The sequence below is a fragment of the Bos mutus genome, chromosome 13, assembly GCF_027580195.1.
Source record: "Bos mutus isolate GX-2022 chromosome 13, NWIPB_WYAK_1.1, whole genome shotgun sequence".
Classification (NCBI taxonomy): Eukaryota; Metazoa; Chordata; class Mammalia; order Artiodactyla; family Bovidae; genus Bos; species Bos mutus.
This window is the reverse complement of record NC_091629.1, coordinates 1,263,217-1,287,717: the sequence shown is the minus strand read 5'-3', so window position 1 is coordinate 1,287,717 and position 24,501 is coordinate 1,263,217. Positions and strand designations below refer to the sequence as shown.

The 24,501-nt window shown below is 39.3% G+C and overlaps 1 protein-coding gene across 5 annotated transcripts in view; it reads right to left on the bottom strand.

Moving 5' to 3' along the window:
* Nucleotides 1-24,501, bottom strand: part of USP6NL (USP6 N-terminal like) — a 139,633-nt gene that overhangs the window by 8,737 nt on the left and 106,395 nt on the right. For all 5 annotated transcript variants that reach the window (XM_070380892.1, XM_070380893.1, XM_070380894.1 and 2 more), the window contains 8 exons: nucleotides 19,483-19,590; nucleotides 15,482-15,591; nucleotides 13,292-13,340; nucleotides 11,424-11,544; nucleotides 8,230-8,324; nucleotides 7,487-7,552; nucleotides 7,294-7,393; nucleotides 4,678-4,830 (listed from right to left, as the gene is read on the bottom strand). In XM_070380892.1, the coding sequence (XP_070236993.1) occupies nucleotides 4,678-4,830; nucleotides 7,294-7,393; nucleotides 7,487-7,552; nucleotides 8,230-8,324; nucleotides 11,424-11,544; nucleotides 13,292-13,340; nucleotides 15,482-15,591; nucleotides 19,483-19,590 (802 nt within the window). The remainder of the gene's footprint in view (nucleotides 1-4,677; nucleotides 4,831-7,293; nucleotides 7,394-7,486; nucleotides 7,553-8,229; nucleotides 8,325-11,423; nucleotides 11,545-13,291; nucleotides 13,341-15,481; nucleotides 15,592-19,482; nucleotides 19,591-24,501) is intronic.

Sequence of the window (24,501 nt, the reverse complement as noted above, 5' to 3'; positions counted from 1 at the left end):
AACTTCACAGGATAAAAAGAAACAATATTCTGTACTTCCAAATTAATATTCTAACAGGGTCCTACTTTAAATGCAAAAAAAGGAAAAAAGAAAGAGAAAATCATATTAGATACTTTTAGTTTTACATTTCAAATAACACCAGAAAATTAAAGAGGAATTAAAGGAATGTGCATTTAGTAAACAGTGTCTAAAAACAATCCACCATAATATGGACACCCATAAATACCATCTTGAAAAGATGACAGACTTCACTTGTAAAAATTCCAAAGTTTAAGATATATGCTTTCTACCTGTCACTACAAAATCATACATTCTCACTTAAAAATAAGTTGTTTCTCTCTTCAAATGTCCCCCCCACCTAACAAACGGTTAGGAGGAAGCCATGGGTCCACAGTTGTGAGCAGGCAGATGCCACCTTGCTTTCATGTAGCTCATGGTTTAGGTGATGATAACTATTATTTACCCACATATCATAATTTTAAGATATTAAAAAAGTTCAATGAGCTTTTCCTTGGAAGGGAGCGGAGAATGATGGTAAATAACCTTTAAATAGATGAGCCGCCAGACTCAGAGTTACTGAGCTAAAAATAAACTTTGTGTTTCCCTAATTCAGTGGGTTTTTTTAACTTTTTAAAAGGAAATTCTCCTTCTCTAACCAACTCTCATATGAAACTCCAATAAATAAAAAAATATAAACAAAGCTGCTCTACGTAAAGTGGAAGGAAGAAGTAGGGAGGAAAGAAGACTAAGAGAGAATTGAACATCTGGGGAAAATAATACCACATCATATCCTGTCCCTATGTTCTCATATCCAGAGATTTCCATCCTGAAATCTTCCGGATACATAAAAGGCATGCATCAGCAAAGACTAATAGGATGCATGGTAAAATGCAGAATTGCAAATATAAGGCCTGTATTTCTCAGGAAAAGGAATGAAAAAATGAGGAAGTAATAGACTGAGGTGGTAATTTCATGCCTGAAGCAAAATGGAAAGGTATGTGTTATACATATGAGGGATTTTTAATTTTTCAATATAAAGGGTGAGAAAAGTATTCACCTTACACTTAACACTACTTTATATTCAAGCCAATATACACATTTCTCTAAGAAGAGACATTAATATTCTATGCATCTACACATCATATTAGAATTAAAAGAAAATTTTAGCATGTTCCATTTACTGAATGGTCAAGAGGCCAAAATCCACACCGGGAGGGAAAAAATCTGCAACTGTTTTAAAACATCCAAAAAGTAGCTTCTTAAAGGTCTTTCACGGTCACCCATAATACATCTCCCTTTCACCTTAGGAGTCGATAACCGGCTCAAAGTGCAGTCCTACTTATTTTGCAGTCTAGTGTCTAAAATAGTAACAGAATCACAACTGAGGTTTTGACAGAATGTCCACTCATTCATATGTAATTAGTCTTAATTAGAGTAATGATGTTATCACTCAAATAAACAGTACAGAGACATAACAGTAATAAATACCCAAGATCTATATAGCTAAGAAACTAGATATAGCAGGATTTGGAGGGAAAAAAAAAATTCAGTGCAAAGAAAAGGACATGATGTCTATAATTAACTGCTGAATGTCAGTCTCTCACTAGGAACGAGGACTCTAAGAGGTAACGATGGATACCTCAACTGAACAAAGCTATTTAGAGGATACAGCCCTTAGCTCCCATAAAGATTGTAAGTAGGAAAAAAGGAGAGTGCTTTGAAAGGAGCAATAGACAAGCATATAAGAAAGAGCCTTCTAAAACCTAGGTGCTTGAAAACCCTAACTCCTCCCCATATTATGGATAGTACTGAAGGTTAAGCCAGGGGGCCTACGCGGGAGGGTCAGTGTGTTCCCAGGCACCAGGGCCGGACCGCAGTGCTGGGGTCTGCACAACTTAGAACAGCGCGGGACAGCAGCTCCTGTCCACAGGGACCTGTGACCGGGGAGCGGGCAGGGCCGTGACTCCGCACCCACTTCTGTCCTCTACCAGCAGTCGCTGACGGATTCCCGTGACTGACCCAAGCCCTCTGAACAGCGCAAATCCTCAGCAGTTCAAGGGCAAGCAAATGTACACTTGCTCACGTTTCTAAGGGCCTCCGTGGCAGTGGGAAGGGCCCTGTCTCTCAAGAGGAGGGACCTAGGAGAAGGAAGGGAAAGAGGGGAGGGGAAGGATGGGCCAGAATCAGGGAGAATAATGGGGGCGATGGGGCGGGGAGATACCCACAGCAGAGCGTTGGGCCTCCTGAGGCCGCTGCTGGACTGAGTGAGGCCCAGGACTCATCTGGCAACCATAGCAGCAAAACCCAGGGGCCCTGCGCCCAGGAGAGCTGATCTCTGTGTCTAAGTACAGGATCAGGAGAAAAATATTCTCCGACTTCATTATAAAGTGATTCCTTTCTGAAGCACATACACCATTGTCTCATGTGCTGAAGTACATATACCATTGTCTCATGTGCTGATAAATATTCTCTGCCCTTTTCCCACACAAGTAGATCCGTATAAGCATTAAACATTCTTGGACAGTATCTTTCACAGATTCAAACTATTCAAACTATGCAGCGCCCCCCCCCCCACCCCGCCCAACGTGCCTAATACACACTCTGCTGCATTTGGTCTTTGGTTTAAATATCTCCTTTCACACCTAAGCAACGGGGTATAACTAAAAGATTCAAGCATAATTGATGTCAAACAGATGGCTATAAATAGGCAATAAGTATTAATATTTATTATCCATACTTTCATTCTGGACTTCTTTTCAATAGACATGACATTGTTTTCTGCTCACCTCACTTTAGCTCCTTGCCTAAAATTCTGTTCTTCACTTCCTCCCTGAAAACCAGGAGTTTAAATGAAGAAGTGGGAAAGCAGCATGATTCCCATCACACACAAGACGGACGCTTCTGTGAAAATACCACGCTAATGACACTTTTCACTAGGGTTCCATCACATAAATGGTAAATATCTTTATGCCACTGCCAAGAATTAGACTACTCTGCTCAAAAAAAAAAAGGAACTGTAACTTGATATATTTCAGAAAAAGGCAAAAAGTTTCTTATTTTTCTTGAATAACACTTTTTTCTTTAAAACAACAACAAAAAGAACACTCCTTAGCATCCCTTAAAAAAAAAAAAAGGGAGTCTCTTTAGTCCCTTCTGGCTGCTCCATCTTCCATCGTACTCAGGTCTCTGTCACCACCCAGTGGACACCACACGCAACTACAAGTCCCTCAGCCGGCCTGCCTCGGAAGACCGCAGCGGCTTTCTGTATCCAAGCAGAGAACATCAGCCCGGAGAATAACCCAGCTCCGGGGTCATTTATCCACCCCCACCTCCTCTATCTCTGTCTACTGTAAAAAGATCTTACAAACTACCGCCACCAAGTTTCCTCATGTGTAGACTGGGGCTGAGTGTTTTGTAAAAGTTATTTGAGGGATTAAATGAGACACTGTGTGGAATGTGGCACAGAGCAGACACTCAATAAACATTAGCTGCTAGTTAGACGCTAAATCAGTCCATTCCATTACACAGGTTTGGATATTTTATTCTCATGTTTAAACAGTTCTGTTATATATATTTTTTCTATTAATGTATGTGTCTTTTACTAAAACTTGTTTTAAACTTTTTAAAAGTAGGTAAGTCATTTAAAAATAAATATTGGAATAGCAAGAATATAGTTAGTAACTGTTACTCCAAATGCATTCCCTGTGACAGGAAAGAATCAGTAGAGAGGGACAACACTACATGAGAGGAGGGACCTCCCGGAGCAGGGCGCTGGCCTCACTGGGCCCAGGCCCACACGCCACCACTGCAGTGACGGCTTAACTTCTGGTGAACCCTGATGACGCAAAACAAACCTCAGAGAAACACCGATTAGACTCCTTGCGCTTAAATAACTAAAAGCAAAGCATCTTGGTTTTTAGCAAAAGTGTGTTCTGAAAACTTTCTACTGTGCTCTCTCTGCATTTTGTTTTTTCTTTCCCTCTTATCCAGTACTACCCTTCATCCACCCTTCCCTATTTACCCTGTTTCTAGCTCTATTATGACTCTATTCATACTCTACTGTTGCTGCGTAAATTCTGGGTCTCCTCCGTGCACCCTGAGAACAGAAGGAATGTCTTTTTAGTTGTTAAATCCCCAACACAGCACCTAGCAGAAAACCTAACAGGAGGCACTGGAAGGTGTTTTGGAATAAGTGAATAAAATATATTATCTACACTGCAGCATACTGCGAAGAACCAGGGATGAGCAGTCAGGAACCTCAGACTCGGACTCTGCTATCTGCAGCTTCTGCGGGCTTCATGTTTATTAGCATTTTAGTATCAGTTTCCTCTTCTATAAAATGGGACTTCTACTTGCTCCAGTACCGCATGTGGTTCTACAAGTGATGGTGAAAGTAAAGAGTGCTGATTGTTATGGTAACTTAAGCCATGGTTAACTTCTGTTGAAACAACATTATCTATCTATTAAACTTCCTAATTTTCCAACTAGGAGAGGCAGATTTAATGAATATTTGCTCTTTCTTAAAATAATGAAGCCGTAAGCAGCCAACAAGACACTGATTTACATAATGTCATCACAAGTATGCAGACGTTTTCACAGCAATGGGCCATGTTAACTGCACGGTATCTCCTGATCTTAACTGTAAGTTATACATAAAGCATCTGGCTATTTCCTTACCAGGCTCTGGAAGGTCGAGCTTTGCCCGCTTCAGTTCTGCCATAGAAATCTGGAGCTGCTCTATTACAAAGTCATCTTCGAAGAAAAAATCCTTTGCCAAGGTCTCCTGAAGAAATTCTACAAGTTCTTCCATGGACAATCTCATAAGATGTTCTAAGAAAAGATGAGAAAAATATACAATGGCTACTTTAGGTTGAGAAGAAAACGTATTTTATTCGATGTCTATTTTTAAGAGTGCACCACATACAACTTCCAAATAGCCTTGTGACTATCACCAAAACTCAGTTAGTACAAAACTGTTTCCTGATATTAAAGCACAGAGAAAAGCAGTTCACAGAGAAAAGCAGGTAGCCTCGGGGGACTGGGGAAAGGTGAATGCTGCTAAATACCTTCTCACAGGTGTAAGAATAACCATACCTGGGTATTATTTTTCCCCAGAGCATGAGCTCCTAGAGACCGGAGACTGACAAAGACCACCCAGGATGATGTATGTGTTTTCCTGATAACAGCTGTGACTGCCACAGGCATAGCCACTTCTAGGTCTGTATTTTAACTGTCTCAGAGTTTTTCAAAAATCTCGGAGGCAAGAATTCTACCACTAAACCACCAATGCCCCTCTCCAAATTTCTTGAAAATCTGGATTATTAATTTTATCTGTATTGATACTATGCCAGTGTCCTACAAGCAGATGTGTGTACATTGCAGTTCAACTTACAGAAGTAAATGATACTTTACACATTATTCACCTCTTTGCTTTCCCCCAGTCAATGGTGTATCACTGATACCTCTCACTTCAACAAGTATGATTTTATGCTGTCATTATTAACAACTGCATAAGAATCCACTGTGTGTATGCTCTAAATTTATGAATAATTGGTCTTCTAATACTGGGCATTTAGGTTGCCTTTTTTTTTTTTTTACTGTTTAAAGTCACAGTGTGATTTTTCTTTTTTAAATAACAATGCCTCTAAATATTGGTAAGGGAATCAGGAAAAAAACAAGAAAAAATCTTAGGAGCCTCAGGTAACTATTGGCCCAGAAGCTTTATATGATGAAGGAACTTCATATAAGTCCTTGATCTCTGTCTTCCTAATGAAGAAAGAGTACACAACAGCAAAGGCTTTCCAGAGTTTAACCTAATGATAGTAGGATTTAAAGTAGTTGTTGTGTTTAAGGTTAATTTACAAAGAGTAGAGGAACTTTTTACTTGTCAAAATTAATCAAGAGTCATAAGTGAAACACAATTTAAGAGGAGGAAGAGAGTTATGGGGCTTTCTCACTGCTAAAGGAATGTTCAACTGGTAAGTATATACCTTAACACAGAGTATGCTTCTGTTCTACATCTTGGTCAGTTCATAATCCAGAGAGAGAGAAAAGAAGGGCATGGTGGGGAGAGGGGAGGGAGGGAGACTGACTGACTTCCTGCGGTTATGACCACAGATCTGAGTTTTGGGAGGCAGTTCACTGCCAAACTGCTTCATCTTAGGGCTGTGGTTTGGTGTTGGGGAGGCAGGGACGTGAACCTCAAGACTTCTGAATCCTCTTCTCTCAGAGTAAACAACACAGATGTGATTTTAAAGTTTCAGTCTTATCTAGAATCTGAATAATCTGGTGCTCCTGAAGACCATGCTTTTCAAGTAAGCAATCAAACCATTTCCTATCAAAGTACCAAGGACATTCTTAGAACAAAGCCACAGCGGGGAGGAAAACTAGAGATCAGGACCCCAAGCACTCAGCTAATGTGTCACTGAGCTGGGAAACTGAAGAGATGACCATTCAAGAACAAGGCAAGCGGGCGGAGTATACAGTGAGCGTGAACTCAGGCTGTGCCGCAGGCGGGAGGTGCTGCCTGAGGAGCACCCACGTGAGCTTCTCTTCCCTTCTCTGCATGGTCACAAAAGGAGTACCTAAGTTTTAAGGGTAGTTTAAGACTTTAAGGTGAATAAGGTCCCTCATATTCATAAAGAGCAACTCTCACTTCTTGACTTTCAGAGTAAGGCACAGCATATCTTATTTACCAAGCCCTTGCAATATTGCAACTGAAGGCCTTTTGCTACATTTGGACAACTGTGGGCCTGGAGGGTACTTGCTACAGAGGCCACAAAGCAGCCAGACAGGGAGACAGGGGGAGGGTCCCCAACTCTGATCTATGGCGTGGGGCTGGATGCTCTTTTCCTGGTGAAGCAATCACAGAAAACGCCCTCTGTAGACCTGTTAACTAAAGGGCCTGGCTTCTTTGGTCTCTCCCTTTTCCTATTAAACTTATCAAAGAAAAAAAAAATAAATAAGGGACATCCCCACACACACACCATGGAAACAAGTAACTAGTAAGAATATTAGTAGTAGTAAAACCAACATACTACATTCAACTTAAATGTGAAGATGAAACTGACACAGAGAAAAGAATTAAGAGTTTTGCAAGGAGTAAGCTTCTAGTCACGACGAAGAACCAACGAGGGAAAACCACCAACTGAAGATAATTTCTTCACTGATTTTAAAGAATTTTTAAACTCATTACTAAAAAGAAATGACCTTGAAGTTGGGTGGGTAACGAGAAGTCAAGATTTAAAACAAGGCTAGCTTTTGTGAAATCTTTATAATTAAATGCTTTCTTACTTCTGTGTAATTTTAAGATTGTGTAAGACATAGCAGTAAGAACTCGCTCTCCTTCGAAGATATAGATGTCCCATATTCTGAGGTTTAGTGTAAAGGGCGTCTATAATTAAAAACAAAACAGAAATAAGATGAACAGTTTGTCCTCGTCTGGTATTTTTAATTTTATGATTGGACTTTTAAAATAAACACTCACCCGATCAAGGAAACATTGAAAAAACCATTTCATTGTGTAAAAACTTGTGTAGACTTCTTGAGAATCCTGGAAAAAACAAAAATTTCACAATTTCTGGATTGCTGCACACAAAACATGACAATATAATAAATACTAAGTTAGGCAGGTTGTTGGAGGCAGCTGTCACAGCTGAACAAAACCATTCATTACGAATCTCCCCTGTGCTGCGGTATTTCCACTTTTTCTCTTCTGACTCTCTCTTCTTCCTCAGTTGTACTTTTGAAAATCACCCTGAGAATAAACCCCTCATAAGATAAGACTGTAATACAACACTTTGATTCTCTTTTAATATATTCTAAAAGGAAGCATCGTTGCTTTACTAAATTACTGTATTTTTTCAGAGGAGTATGCATGTGATTCACTGAGGACGAGTCTGTATGATCCTTAAAATATTTTAGTGCAAATACTTTAGTGCAATTAAAAAACCTCCTAAATCACTGAGGAATCACATACCCTTAAAAACTATATTGTTTGTATTATTATGTATCAGCTTCAAAGGCGACTGATGCTATGAGTTAGGGCTGTGATAGTTCAGCGGTGCTAAATTCCACAAATCTAATGTCCTGTGAGCAACTGTAACTGCTCAGTAAATGAAATGGACGAGACTGTACACCAATAGAGTAATGGGGACCAATGGCTGCACTCAAGTCTTCTAGCTTTATTCTTGGTATAGGTGGGTGTAAGTCAAGGTCATATCTACCTACCAAGTGCTGCTTAAGCTTGGACAAAAATTTATTCAGTATTTTTTCATGATGTTCTTGAAACCTCAAGAGTTTGGGAAAACCATGGACAAAAAATCCTAGAATACAAACATAAAAACAATACTTCATAAATAATAACAACAGAAACCCCTAGTTTAAAATGCAACATATTTCTTTTATCTTTTAGCTGTTAACAACAATAAAAACAAACCTAATAGTTACCCAAATATTTTTACTTCTCTCCAAGGTAACAATTATGTATAAGCTTTGATTAATGAAAACTTACAGCCTAGTATGTGTTTGCTAAGGATCGCCTATCACCTTGTAAAAATATAAAAGAGGACAGAGTATTTCTGAATTAAAAGGGAAAATAAGAAAAAATGGAAACTGAAGCTTTTTATCAAGATTATCTGTTTCCTTGAAGTACTGGGTAAACACACACTTCTATAAGTTATTCTAATCTTGATCACTTATTTTGCTTCCCCATTATATAAAACAAACACTGTATTACTTTTTTCGGGCTTACTCTAACAGTATCATTAAGAGTAACCATGATTCCCAGGTTAATATCACTTTTTAATCCTTTTTATAAGTGATATGTAACATAAACTAAAACATACGGGCATGTATGATCAATGTTAACATAGTCTATCCCAAATGATTACGCAATACAATCTATAAGATTTCTAGGAAGTAACTGTAAATGGGAAGTTAGTATTAACTTTGTGTATGTAACTCATGGAAATTTACATCTATTTTTATTCACAAGTTTCCTTTCAGATATTCTAATAGTCCATTAAAAAGGATGCACACACAATGAATTTGATTTCTCCATATGGGTTCTTCAGCCTGGGTTCTAGGTAACTTCAAAAGACGTTAATAAGTGTTCTATGTTTTTAAAAGAATCCAGGAGAAATACTGTATGTCACATATACCCTTTTTTGCATCTGTTCACAGGCGTATGAGCTTTTGAATGTTTCTAAGTTGTTTCATAGACTAAAGACACTTGTTTTTCTTGGTTTACCTCATCTCCCAGACTTATCTGATCTTGGAGTCCAATATTTCCCCACAGAACGCATGTTTCCAAAACGTAAAAGTATGTCCCTGCAAGAAACTGCGGAACACTGCTGGGAAGAACTGCTTTATGATCCTTGGGGAAGGGCTATTTCTTAACCGATTCTCAGCTTTCTAAGGAGTGTGTAAAAATCTCCAGAGATAGAAAATTCCTCCCCTAGTAATACTTTCTGGTGAAATAATTTCATAAAAAAAACCACAAAACTCTCTCTCTCTACTGCCACTTTCATGGTCAATTTGAGAGGAGTGGGGCTTGGAAGAAACTCAAGACAAAGTCTGATTTTGAAAAAGGCAATTCCTTCAGTAATAAACAGAGCTCAAGGATGCTAAGATACCCAACACCGCTTCCCTTTTCAGTGGGGTTCCAGACTTGGTATTTTAAATCTCATGCTTCAGCCCTCACATTACACTTTTGTGAGTGATAACAGCTTCATATAGGAAATGCAAAGAACTGAGGTAGCCTTCAGTTATAAAATTTCATAGGCAGATCTAGAAACAAATATCTCTAGGTACAAACTTACCCATAACAATGACCTAAACTGGTTTGTAAATGTAAATGTTAGAATATTAAAATAAGTACTGCTTTGTAGATTAGTCTGGGGCTTCCCAGGTGGTGCAGTGGTAAAGAACCCACCTGCCAATGCAGGAAGCACAAGGGAGGTAGGTTTGATCCCTGGATCGGAAAGCTCCTCTAGAGAAGGACATAGCAACCCACTCCAGTGTTCCTGCCTGGGAAATCCCATGGACAGAGGAGCCTGGTGGGCTGCAGTCCACAGAGAGTCAGACATGACTGAGTACACACACATAGCTTAGACTGCTGACAGTAACTACTGCAAGCAAGTTACCAGGCTTCTTAAAAGAGATGGATTTTCTAAAACTGGACAGTATTCCACATAATTACACACTACTTAAGCTGTTAATATTCCACTGTACTTCCAAGGTTATCAGCAATGCCATCTCACGCTAAAGCAAAATAAAGACTGATAAGGAAGAGTTGTGTTTCTTCAAGATGCCTTTTGCAATGATACTATTGAATGGCAGCTCAATGTAACGTGTCTTACTAATGGAGTCCACTTATGGGATGCAAAGAGTCCAGAAACACTTATCATGTAGACAGTATTTATTTTTTAAAAAATTCACAGCAAACACTGAAGGAGATAGCTAAATGCAAACATATACACATACACACAATGCTTCGACAATAAGCACATGGTAAGAATGTGAGATTTAATAAACTATGGAAGGTCATAGTTTTGAAAATTTAAAACATCACTTTAACCTGTGGCAGGTTCCCCACCACATGAAGCTTTAACGTTCACAAAGAGAATGATGGTCCATTCTCGGAGCGATTTAAAACTGTTTTTAATTTGGTATCATCACACTCAATGGCATTGAGAAAATAATTTTGCATTATATAGAGAAACACCACTTTTATTTTCAAGAGAAGTTTCAGTCCAAACTCTCTCAAGTTAAGTTTATTGCATATGCTTGGCAAATATAAGGAAAATATTATTCAAAACAGTGTAATAACTTGAAAACCAAAAAATTATGCAAGCTTTGAAATATCAAACTTCCCAGAATATGTTATCAGCTTTTTTTACTGTAAGATGGAACCAATTTTAAGTCTGAAAGAATTAAAACACATATTTGACATACCAAATCACTGTGGGCCTTTCCTTTAAACACCTCAGTGTCATTTCTCAATTAATATTCTCTAACAAACTGGTATAAATCGCAATATCCAGTCAACAGTAGACATTTCTCTGAAGGCATGACTGTCTAACAGTTTCGATCAAAAGCTTCCAAGAATTCAGTTTTTCCTAAATTCTTCCAAACCTAGTTTCTCCTAACCAGGGCAAGTAAGGAAAGAATTTTAAAACGTCAATAGTGTATTTTGTAGTAAAGACGAAGGACTATAAATCTGAACAGAAAAGCTTAGAAAAGTTCAATGAAGAAGAATTAAATAAGAAATTAGTAATAAATACTAGTGAATTAAACACGCCCCTAGACAAGTTTCTATACTTGACTCTACCAAGCATCACCCCCAAGTCTGACTTTGTTCGAACCTGCCAGTCTCTCCCTCCCCTGTTTGTTGCTGGTCATCAGCCTCAGGGTCCTCTTACCGTGCATGGCGTGTTTGGGACCTGAGAACAGCTTGACCAGGGCCCAGAAGGCATCTTCCTCGTTCATATACATGAGGAGCAAGGCTGTGATCTGGCTCATCCCCTGACAGTATCCAACCTCCTAAAGAGAAACGAGAACAGAGAAACCGGGGGTTTTAAGATCAAATTACATGTACAGGCAGGTATGAAGAACTGAGGTAGAAAACAGAAAAGGCCTAAATACATTACTTAATGCGCAGTTCTACAGAGAAATATTATAGCCTTCACAGTACTGAACCACATGCTATCAAAGACTGTGTTTGTGTTGAAGGATACATGCAGAAGTGTGGACAAGGCTAACCTACAAGGACTTTACTGACCTCTGCTCAATACTGTTCTTACACTTTCTGTAAAGAGCACTGTTTCTATGTCTGTTTTATGTGTGATTCTCAGCTCAATATTCCTCCTCTTTGCTCAGATGTTGGCAAATTTCTCTCCTTGCACAGTTCCCAGTTGGCTGTCTTTTCTCTAGATTTCCAGATCCTTACAGAGACATATTTTGGGGGACCCCTTCCAGTCTAAGCCCCTTCCCTGAGAACTGCCCATTCTCCCCATAATTACACATAATGACACTTATATGTCATATCGCATGGCCTTAGGGATCCATGTCATGACATGTGAACCACGGCTCATGGAGACGAGGACACCTAACTCCTGCTGCTGCTGCTAAGTTGCGTCAGTCGTGTCCGACTCTGTGCAACCTCACAGACGGCAGCCCACCAGGCTTCGCCGTTCCTGGGATTCCCTAGGGAACGGGATTCCCTAACCCCAGGGAAGCATTAATTCAGCTGCATGACAATTTTACTCATTCATTAATCACATGTTTCTCTAGGACAACTGAATAAAGCCACAACTATGTATACGGTGGTATGTAGTTGAACAGAATGCCCACATTGAGGCTATGGCTGCAAAGCAGCCTAAGAAAAACAGACAAGCAGGCACAGAGAGACATCTGAAGAGAGAAACAGTACAATGAACAGTTTCCAGAGACAATCAGAGTCACCACGTGGCCCCGAGCGGGACAGAAAGAGGAGCTCTTCTCCCTGTAGGCTTCTTACCCTCCAGCTCCAACAGCCACCCTCAGCTTCATTTCTATGAGATGTCCCTTTAATCAATTCCTTTTTAACTTGCCCTAGGTTGAGTGAATTTCTGTCCCTTGTAACTTAAAAGGTTTTGATTACAGTAGAAATGGTACACCTCAAGGTTCAAGGTGTCCTTCCTGGAATCTGGTCAGCAAAGCATTTACTTGGCATCTATACTGGCGTTGACACTAGCTGATCTCTTCCGCCAAATCTCTCTCCCTCAAGAGTAATCAATGCCTTAAGAATAACATGTTCTAATACCAAAATGTTTAGTTTTGGCTTACTCCAGGAGACAGCAAGTAGGTACCTACGTTCTGCTATCCGGACCTCACCAAATAAACGAAATGTGATTCTGAAAGGCAACCTCCCAGGGGAACGAAGAGTCACCAAGAGTCAAATAGAATTAATCTAGCCACTACTTCCTGCCCCTCTTGCCCTGCCGATTCCCAGTCCTAAGTGCTTAAAATAAAAACAAGAAAAACACCACCACAAAACAAAGCAATCTGTAGTAAGGGGGGAAAAGTGAGCTTTGCTGTCCTACTGTGGTTCTTCCCACTTTCCAAGCAACTCTGCTCTGATACCCTGGGGCAGATGAGGGAGCCTTGGGAAGGTCCACACAGACCGTCCAGTCCTGAGATGAAGCAACACAGGCCAAGGGGGTTTTTTCAGGAAGGAGGCCCAAAGATTTCCTCCAGGTGCCCAGAACACAGCTCAAAGAGGCAGGCAGGCAGGCAGGCGCTGACTTACCGTATTATAAATAGAATATGCAGCAAGAACGTGGAACAGGGATTGTTGCCTAGAGGAAAGAAATTTACATGGAACACGATTTAGTTTTTTCACTTTTAAAATTAGGAACTTAAAAAAAAAAAAAAAACACACAGTTTGACTGATGATAAATAGATAATCCAGATAAAGCTACTATTATTATAAAGAAATGACCCCAAGCTCAAATTTAAACAATACACAGCCCAAACTTGAGGCTAGATAACACTCATTTTGACAGAAAGGATTTATAACAAAAAGCACAAAGCACATCACCATGTCTTCAATTTGGTGTCCTCTTTCAGTTCTCACTATAGAATCATCCCCACAGAAGGGGCCGGCTGGACGGAGCTGTGGACCAGCCTGCTGAAGCCTCATTCACAGGGCCAGCATCCCGCAGCACCTTGCAGGGTGGGGGCACGTCCCCTAGGGGGCGGTGTCCGCTGGAAATCGACTTCCAGGACTGGCATCACCTCTCCCCTGGCCAGGATTCAGGGCCCAGGATCCAAGCGTGGGAACAGGAGTGGCTCCACCCACCGTTGCCTCTTGTCCACTAACAACATGTTTGCTTTCTGCTCCATCAACCTTAGGCTCTGCTGCTCTAGAGGTCCTGGCTCCAAAGAGAGGAGTGTCCCCACTAGGAGACAAACACTTCCACCGAACTGGGAGCCAGGTTGGCCACCCCTACCACTATGGGCTCCTCATGCCTCTCAATCAGCGGGCAAAGGAGGCGGCGAGTGTGCCAGCTGGAGTGACTGATCCTGGTCGTTAAGGGGAAAGGTGAGCTGCTAGGACACGGTGGACATAAGCAAGAGCACGTCTGGGACAGAGAATAACTGAAGGTGCCTTTGAGTATAACCGAACCCAGTGATTCAAGTCCACGGAACACCGCCACAATCAAATTCAGGCAGGACTGCTAATGGTAGACTCTCCAAGAATAAAGGTTTAGGGCCCCCAGCAGCCAAGGTGCCTGTTGAGGGCAAAGGGTACACGGGATGGGAAGTGGAAGGTAAGTAAGTTATGACCAGCAGGGACCGCATGCCCAGTCACGGAGATGACGACTACATCTGTTAAGAGTATGTTTTCCTTATTTTGGTATCAATGTCTGTGGATATACATATATATTTTTAATGTGCTTTGCTCCTTCTCTTTTCCCTTATGTCCCCATCTACCATAAGATGTTTAATAATAGCTGACTTTATATCACAGCATTTAGGTTATACGTATCAAAGCAAAAGGAGTACATATCCCCAAGGACTCAGCATCATTCTGTCGGGAGGGGGTTGGCATATTTTGAGTTGTAAGCAGAATAGTTGTGGAAGTACTGAATATTATAAGGAAGTACAACTTTATTGTCGTTATTCAAAAATTAAGTTGATGAGTGTGGTCTGTGATAGTGAGCTTCTTATGTGCACTTGGCTGGGCTGCAATCCCTAGATATTCAAACTCTAATGGAGGTGTGGCTGTGAAACAGGTCTTTTGTAAATGTAACCAAAACACATAATCAGTTGACTTGAAGTCAGGGAGATTACCCTCCATAATCTGGGAAGCCCTGGTGCAATCGGTCAAAAGGTCGTAAGAGCGCCCAAGGCCCTTCCTGACACCTGCACTACGGTCCTTGAACTTGCTAGTCAGTTCCGGCACGCTGTAAGCCAGTTCCTCACAGCAAATCCCGCAGTTTACATCTCTTACTGGTTTCTGTTTCTCTGGCTGAACCTTAACTGATGCAGAGGACAGCAAAACTATACATTGCATTCCTAAACAGTCACTGTCATTTTATTCACCCATTTCCCATTTTTTTAGTTTCACCTGTGCATGGAATCAAGGCTCTAAGAATGCATTTATTACTGACACGGTTCTCAAAAAGTAACAAAATCTCTCATTTCTTTTCTGAGATTTTTAATAAGAGTATCTACCATATATTTAAGAATTTATAGATCATAAAATGATTTTATAGCAAATAGAATAGCATGGATATGTCAAAGATTAAAAATTTAAGCTAACTTATATCCTAAAGTTTACATAATATGGACCAAAGGATCTGCCAAAATGTAAACCCTCAGAGGCGGAAGCCAAATCATCACCTATACAGGACAGTCCAAACACGCACATTTCAAGCTGATGAAGACTATTTGTAAATGCTATTCATAGTTTATAATATTAAACTTTACTTACTTCACACCGTATCTGTCTCTAAACATGATATGGTCCCTAAATGTGCGGTTGACATCAAGGTCTATCTGTCTGATATCAGGCGAACAACCCCGTGCTCTGTGTTTTAATTTCTGAAGAGGAAAAAAGAGAAGAAAGCCATTTTAATGGAAATCAAATGTCAAAAAGTCTATGACAAACAGTAAAATAATTCTCATTAAAAAACTTTTTTGATTAAGGAAAGCCATTTCCATGGTTCAAAAATAACAACATAACAAGGAGCACAGTGCAGGCTCCCCTCTGTCCACACACCACCACCCTGCTGCCTCCTTCCCTCCCGTCCTCTCAGGACAGCTAGATTTTCACTTGGATGGAAAATGTTTGGAGTTTGCGTTGCCAAGACTCTTCCCAGGCAAGCCAGGCAGTTCACGGTGATTCCTTTCTTCTTTCCAACATAATGTTCTAGTTTTCCTTGGGGCTTATCACTGCCCGGCTTCTCGTTTCTCGATTGGCTTCGTTTTCTGTAAAGTGTTGCTGATTCGATCCAGGCTCACTTTAGGCTGCTGTCAGCCTCTCCTGGCTCTTCTAGCAGAACAGGCACCTCCTGTTTTCAACTCCCCACAGACCCGGCTCCTCGGGCCTTTGGACCAGCTACTCAGTGGGGCTTCTCAGGGGCTCCCCCTCACAAACATCTGCTAGGCCTTGCTTTGCTTAGGTTTCCTGGCTCCTGCATCTCACATCTTTCTTGGTTTATTTCCTTGTTCTGAGGAGCTCGGCCTCCAGTAGTTTTTGTGAAAAGACGTGTGGAAGATCAATTTTTTTGATACTCTGAACATCTGTTAAGTCTACCTTCTTTCTTAGCTATTTGACTATTTTAGAATTCTAAGTTAGAAAATATTTTTACTCAAAAGGCACCACCTTCACTGTCTTCTGGCTTCCAGTGTTGCCATTCTAATTCCTTCTTCTTTATAAGAAAGGAGCTTCTATCTCTGAGTTCTGAAACTTGCAATTTCTGTGTTTGGTTTGGATCTATTTTTAGCCACAGGTTTGGGCATTTGATGGATCTTTTCAATCTTAAAAACTCACTGAGTTTTGACTTCACAATCTATTTTCTGGGAAACTTCTTCACTTGTCATTTTCAAACCCTCCTCTAGAATTTTTCATTTCTATTATCATCTTTTATATTCATAGGCTCTGTTGTTCTCGAATGTTCCTTTTATAGCATCCTATACTTGTTTTATGGATGCAATATCTCTTTTTATCCCTCTGAAGACATCAGCAATAGCTCTTCTGTTTTTTTCTTGCTCTATGGTCTGTTTCCCATAAGTTGCTTTTTCCACTTGTTCCCTATTTTCCATGCTAGCTCCTAGCTCCTCTCCTCACTGTCTGCTTGTATTTGAAAGAAGACACAAGAAAGCTGATGGAAAGTTGTGTGTGCAGACGGGCTTCACAACTGTCTTCGCTGCAGAGTGGTCCAGCTGCTTTCACTGGGCCTCCCCTGCAGTCAGGAGTTTGGGGGTTATTTTCTTGGGCTGGTCAGATTCCTAGAGAAACACTCTTCTGATCCCCGCTCAGGAGGACAAGTGCCCAACTGCTGATGTTCTGGGAGTCGAGTGAAGGGAAAGGCTGGTCTGCCCCAAGTTCAGGGCATCCACTCCCCTACATTTTCCTCCTCGTGTCTGTGCCCTCTCCAGCCCTCTGTTTCTCATCCCCCTCCCCAGAAAGGAAATGCTTGACCAGACATGATAAAATATGCTTTAAAATACAATTTAGTTGAAAGGGAGAAAAACACCCAAACACATCTATAATATGAATTATTCTAGAGGACAAGAAAACTTAACACAAAAAAGACCTCATGGCAGGAGAAAAGCCCAGTTAAGTAGGTAAAAAAATAACAGAACAGAAAGACTATTTATGTCCTAGAATGGTGACAAGCTAAGGGCAGAATACAGGAAATTAAGCATATTTATCTAACAAAAGGAGGTAAGCAACTTCTCGGGTAATCTCTGAGACTAAGTCCACGAATGTCACAATAATAAAGGATAAACACTTACTTAACAGAAATAGGATCCATGAGCCTATAAACCTGAGGGCAGAAGCACAGTGGAAAGCACCTGGATGAAAAGCTAGCCACCTCGTTGTGGGTCTGGCCGACAACACTCTTCAGCCTTGCTAAGGCTGCAGGTGAGGTCTTCAGGCCACCACTGTGGCCAGACCCCTGCCATCTGTGACACAGATCACAAGACCCCAGAGAGACAGATAACAATGAGATACAGTTAAAAGAACGGGAGAAACAGTAGGTAAGAGCACTGGCTCAGGAGCCACCACCATTATCACTGTTTGAGAAAAATCTTAGTAGATGAAGGAAAAGTAGTTTTTTTCTCATTAAATTTCCATAACCTCTTACAGAAAAACCCAAACAAACTTTCCGGCCAAATCAATATCTAATCAACCATTTAAAATAATTTTAAACTCTAAAATCCCAAGACATAAATTCATAATCTGTGGAGGGTCCAAACAATTAATTTAAAAAGTCTTACTTTAAAAAAAAAAGTAACTGCTTTAAAAAAAAATAACTGCTTAAATTAACCAATATTTATAACCTTACATCTTGATGAAAAAAAGTCTTTTAATTTATTTATATTTTATTGAAGGATAACTGCTTTACAGAATTTTGCTGTTTTCTGTCTACCTCAACATGAATTAGCCATAGGTACACATATATCCCCTTTTGCCACTATTATTCAACATCGTTCTGGATGTCCTAGCTACAGCAATCAGAGAAGAAAAAGAAAGAAAAGGAATCCAGATCAGAAAAGAAGTAAAGCTCTCACTGTTTGCAGATGACATGATACTGTACATAGAAAACCCTAAAGATAGTATCAGAAAATTACTAGAGCTAATCAGTGAATTTAGCAAAGTTGCAGGAATCAAAATCAACATACAGAAATCATTTGCACATCTATATACTAACAATGAAAAATCAGAAACAGAAATTAAGGAATCAATCCCATTCACCACTGCAACAAAAAGAATTAAATATCTAGGAATAAACTTGCCTAAGGAGACAAAAGAACTGTACACAGAAAATTATAAGACACTAATGAAAGAAATCAGAAACGACATAAACAGATGGAGAGATATTCCATGTTCCTGGGTAGGAAGAATCAATATTGTGAAAATGACTATACTACCAAATGCAATCTACAGATTTAATGTGATCCCTATCAAATTACCAATGGTATTTTTCACAGAACTAGAACAAAAAAATTCACAATTCATATGGAAACGCAAAAGACATCAAATAGCCAAAGCAGTCTTGAGAAAGAAGAATGGAGCTGGAGGAATCAACCTTCCCGACTTCAGATTATACCAGAAAGCTAGTGTCATCAAGACAGTATGGTAGTGGCACAAAAACAGAAATACAGACCAATGGAACAAGAAAGAAAGCCCAGAAATAAACCCATGCACCGTGGGTACCTTCTTTTTGATGAAATTTTACTTATACATAAACAGGAAGGTATCAAAAGAGTGTTCTAAAGTTTCTTTTCTAATTAATACTGGGTTTAAATTATAAGTTTTCTTCATTTCAGTTATTTTAACTTATTCTATTTATATATACTTTCAGAGGAACATTTATTTTTAGATATACATTTCTTATTCCTTCCAAAGGTTAATATAAAATTTAGGTTTAGAAAGGCTATAGCTGAGATGACAAGGAGGTAAATTTAATGCACTGGCCAATTTACAAGTCTTGCTGGTCACTTTTATTAATGAATAATAAAACCTAGAAATGCCATAACAATCTTGGGGGAAAGAAGAAAACAGTCAGTCATACACACGCAGCTGCTGGATAAACTGAATTCTGCTATTATTTTCCTAAAACCTCTAAAAGTGACACTGTAAACCTATTACTAATACTGCATTGCAAATGAATAGCTGCAACCAGGTGTTAATTTTCCTTACGAATATGGCCCAACTGTGACTGATGGTTTCAAAACGCCAGGCTGGCCCTCAGTACTCACACTGTACAGGTCTCTGGTCTCTTCCTTCATTTTTGGGATCTCCAGGAGCAGTGCCCAGACTTCACCTCTGAGCTGGAGTGGGATTCCTTTGTAAATTCTCCTATGAAACTTATGGAAAGAAATATAAATTGAAAGTTACAAACACAAAGCTCAGACTAGTCCCTTAAATCACTTTTGTTACTCTTTTCAAAGGATTCCTGGTAACTGATAAAATTTAACACTCTTGGATCCTCTCACGTCTCCTCTTTAGATCTGAACAGGGACATATACACAGAAAGGACAGAACAAACAAGTAAGAAGATGTCAAGTATGTCCATACATTAGCATTTTCACTCACTGCAAAGGTGCGCCTTCAGACACTCGAGAGCACAGTCAGCGCCCTTTCTAAAGCTGTGAACATCTGACACATTCCCCGCTGATGTGCCTAACTAGTTACACACGTCCCTTCTCTTCCCTCGTACATCTAAAAGGTTCAGAATAACAAAACAGTTCTCTTGTGTCAGTGTCTTTATGGAGTCTCTCCAGAACGTTCTATCTCACAACTCATTGTGGCCCCCAGTCTTTATGCATCTCCCCCCTCCCTGTCCCAACACACACACTTCCTCTTTCCCTCTCTTCTCAACTCTGGAGAGTTCCTTCAGGAAAACTTTTGTTCTTTTCCTAATGACGCTGATCCTATCTGACCAGACAAAAATAGTGATAAATTTCCATCAAGAAGGAGCACCACTTCTGAATATATTATGTATAAATCATCAGTATCATTAACTCTTTGGGTACTTGACACTGCTCTCACTCTAAGAATCTTAAGACTCAGCGTAACTCTCCAACTTCTTGTGATTCGCCTTTTTCCTTAAAGCTAAGCATATATTCAAAATAACATATACTTATTATGCTCATTACAAAGTTGTACATAAAGAAACTTTAAAACTTAAAAGGAAGTGATGAAACAAATTATGGCAGAAACTTCAGGAACAAGGTAAAAATAAGTACATAGTTACCATTATGAACAAAATAATATTATTTCAATAGCATGTAAGAAAATAAGACATTAGAACTAATAACCAAAATGCTGATGAGCTATGAACTAATAAGCAGAGCTTCAACTTCTACAATTATACTACTTAGATTTTTTAAAATGAAGCCTTTACTAAATCATGATGTAGCTTTAAGAAACTGTGAACTTAAATAATTAACACTGTAGAATGACTTTTCCTGTGAAACAGTGCTTACTGTGATGTTGACTCAATTAGATAATCACATATATAATTTCAGCTTTGTTCCTTTGGTATAAACACAGTACGGTCTCAAATTTGAAATTTCAGCAGACAGCGACTAGAAACACCAAAGAGTTAACTCAGGCAGCAGATGTAACTGAAGAATATGTACAGAAAGCCTGTGTGTAAATTCCACTCTGCTTCAGCATTTCCCATGTGCTGAACGCTTAACACCATTAACTGCAAACTGAGTGTGTGGGGTTTTTTTAAGTGACTTTAAGATTTATTTTCCAAAGAAAGTTTATCACCTACGTTCATTTCAAATTTACAATAAACTCAACTTTTTAAAGGAACATAATCCACTAAAAGCAACTTCAAATTCTCTCCTGAATTTCCAGAGTAAAGGTGTTAAACTGTGAGCAACGATGGCAAGTAAACAGATCGACTCTGGTGGACACAACTGCACGTCCATTAGACAGATGTCCTTCCATGAGTAAAATGAGAACCATGTGCGTTTCTTACACTGCATCACTCACAAGGATTTTAGACATTATTTACTGCTTTTGTTCAATTCTGTATTCAACAATTATATATAAATTACTGACTCCAAATAGGCACAAGTCTCCTGAATCTGGATCTGAGAGTTTTAAACCATCCATGAGGCCCCATGCTTCTTAACAACATTCTATTTCCTTCTGGCCTTTAACTGACAAAAGGGACTTCTAAGCAAACAGACAATAAGCAAGCCCCGGCATCTGGACATACCATCTCTTGCTTATCGTTAAAAACAGCCTTGAGAAATTTAATTCTATACATCGTGTCTCCATTTTCCCATCAGTTGAATCAAATGTTGGCTAATTCAAGTCTGTCAGTTACCTGACCAACAAAGGTCCATTCAGTTATTTGACAAAAAAAACCCACCACCATATATATATATATACACACACACACATATATATATCCATTGTAGGAACACTGTTATGAGAGAGCTCAGACACAATAATATCACTAGTTAAATGTCTCTGCCAGCAGAGATAACTTCATCCCTTCATTTAATAGATTATATTAAACGCAGTGTGACTGCACATAGCGGGTAGTCAATGTAAAACACAGGCAACCTTAATGGCAATTTTTTCATTAAAGCTTATATTCTAAAAATACAAATATTCTCTATCAGACCTATATATTTTTATCTCAAGATATTTATAGATATTTCTTTGTACTACTACCACATAAGTAAGGATTCTGTTGAGAGAAAACATATACTTTCCTTTGGAAGAGAAGGAAAATATACACTATTTTTTAACTTCAATGTAATTTAAAACTGGGTATAAACCGAGAGCAGCAATTCTTTTAGAAGGTGCATTCTGCCTCATACCAGATTGGACCATATATATCATCAAATAATTCTAGTATTCATTATAGTTGTGGGAAAGTGCTTTAAAATGATACATGAAAGAAAGCTCCATTAAAATCTCTCTCACTGAGAAGTACATTAGCAGAGTTGCTGTCAGGGTAACAGCCTAGTAGAATGCTCATTTTAACAAAGGCTTACATACTTCCACAGACATATGTATACTAGAGAAAGACATAAAGTCATGTAATTCTACAACTATTTTATTGGACTGAAGCTGAGATTAAAGCGTAGGTATAATGCATCATGATAGATTCTGTAATTAGCACTTGAAAGATCTTTCCACAAAGACATTAGGTGAAAGAGTTGTCAGCTTTAGGTCAGTCTGAGCAGCAGAGTGTTAAACCAGAACACAGAGATCATGACCAATATTCTACTCTGAACGGATTCTTCTTGAAACATAAAATAAAACTAGTAACCCAGAAATGAACTTACTCCTGATGAAAATAAAATAGTAACAGTCTAATGGAATTTAAATGGGGATATTTAGGATGCTCCAGAAGAAAAGTGATGTTATTCCTGGGAGATACCCCATGACAAAAAGATTTTCAAGGCTGAATAAATGTCACAGAATTTAATGTCCCTTTTGAAAATTTCTACCACATATTAAAGATGCTGAGGAATCCTGTAGTAAAGAAATCTGCTTACCTCTGTTCAGTTTTAATTTTCCCAAAGTAACTTAACCGAAGAGCCTCTCTCTCATGTAATAATAAGCAACACTTACTGACCGCATATTAAGTGTCAGGCACTATTGTTTGTGCTTTGCATGAATTATCTTATTTAATCCTCAAAACAACTCGGTGAAGGAGGTATTGTGATTACCCTCATTTTACAGACAAGCAAACTAAGGCAGAAAAAAGCTTAAACACCTTCCCCCAAGTCACACGGCTAATAACGTGGCAGAGCTGGGTTTGAACCTGGGATAGTCTATTGTTTAATCAGTAGGCAACACTGTTTCCATGTAAAAATACCCCTTAGAACCAGGGAACTGATGCTCCCTGGAATTCTTGTTGGCAAAGGCTGACACACAACAATTTATATCTATGTAAATAGGAAAATGTATATATATTGCATAGAAAAAAAGTGTGAGGAAACAGACAAAAATCGTAACAGTTACTCAGTGTTTTGTTGTAGGATTGTGGAAGGTTTCTTTTTTCTATTAAAAAACTTTTTAACTGTCTAACCTCCCTTCAAAAAACTGCTAGTGAATGCTTACTACATGTGAGGTGCAATGCCTAATGGCTTACATGGATAAAATCATGAAATCATCATCTCTTTGAAATGGGTATTATTATCTCCATTTCAAAGATGAGGAAACAGAGGCTTAGTTGTCAGCAGTTCTCAAGGCATGGGCCATGCAAACTATTTTCTTAATGATACTAAAACATTACTGGCCTCTTTCCCTGCGCTGACTTTGGCACTGGGAGCAGAAAAACCTTAGTTCATGGCTCCCCATAAAAGCTGAAGCTCCTGGCACCTCGGCACAAACGAAGGCAGGAGAAGCACCGTGCGGCAGTCACTGTTCTTTGATCACAGCTTAAAACAGAGGTCACTGCACTTAGCAATGCCCTTAATGAAGCAGTGGAAACTATTAATTTCACTCCATCTCAATCCTGAAGACACATCTTATTAATACTCTGGGTCATGCGGTAGCACACACAGAGCACAGTGCCAGCCTCAAGTAAGAGCATTTATGAAACTGAACTGCGATCTGAACCAACTGCTTTTGTCAAGGACACTAATCTGAAAAAAATCAATGACTAACAAACCGTGGTTGTTGAGACTTGTTTAGCAGACAGATGCTCAAAAATCAATGAAGTAAAAAATATAAATAAATAAATAAATGAAGTAAGCCTGTTACTCTAAGGAAAATTTGTTGTCGTTGTTTAGCCTCTAAGGCATGTCCAACTTGTTTGTGACCCCATGGACTGTAACCCACCAGGCTCCTCTTTCCAAGGGATTTCCCAAGCAAGAATATTGGAGTGGGTTACCGTTTCCTTCTCCAAGGGATTTTCCCAATCCAGGGAACAAACTCGAGTCCCTGGCACTGGCAGGCAGGTTCTTTACCAAGGAACCACCTGGGAAGCCCTTAAGGAAAACACCTGATAGCATTGTTGCCACTGGTAACTTTTGCCCTTTCAAGCAAAAGTTAGAATTTTGGAAAACTTCAACTACTAGGAACTTCACAACTGAACAATGTTTAAAGATTTTTCTGATGAGATTAGTAGGAATATTAATAGATGTATGCATTAAAAAAAAAACTGATTTAAACAGCCCAAACTCAATCCCGGGCAAAAAGATTTAGGAGGGAGATCTGCTAGATGCTTTAGGACAAGGACGAGCTACTGTTCACGAACACTTTTCAAAACAAAACTTCTCTCCTTCTGAGCA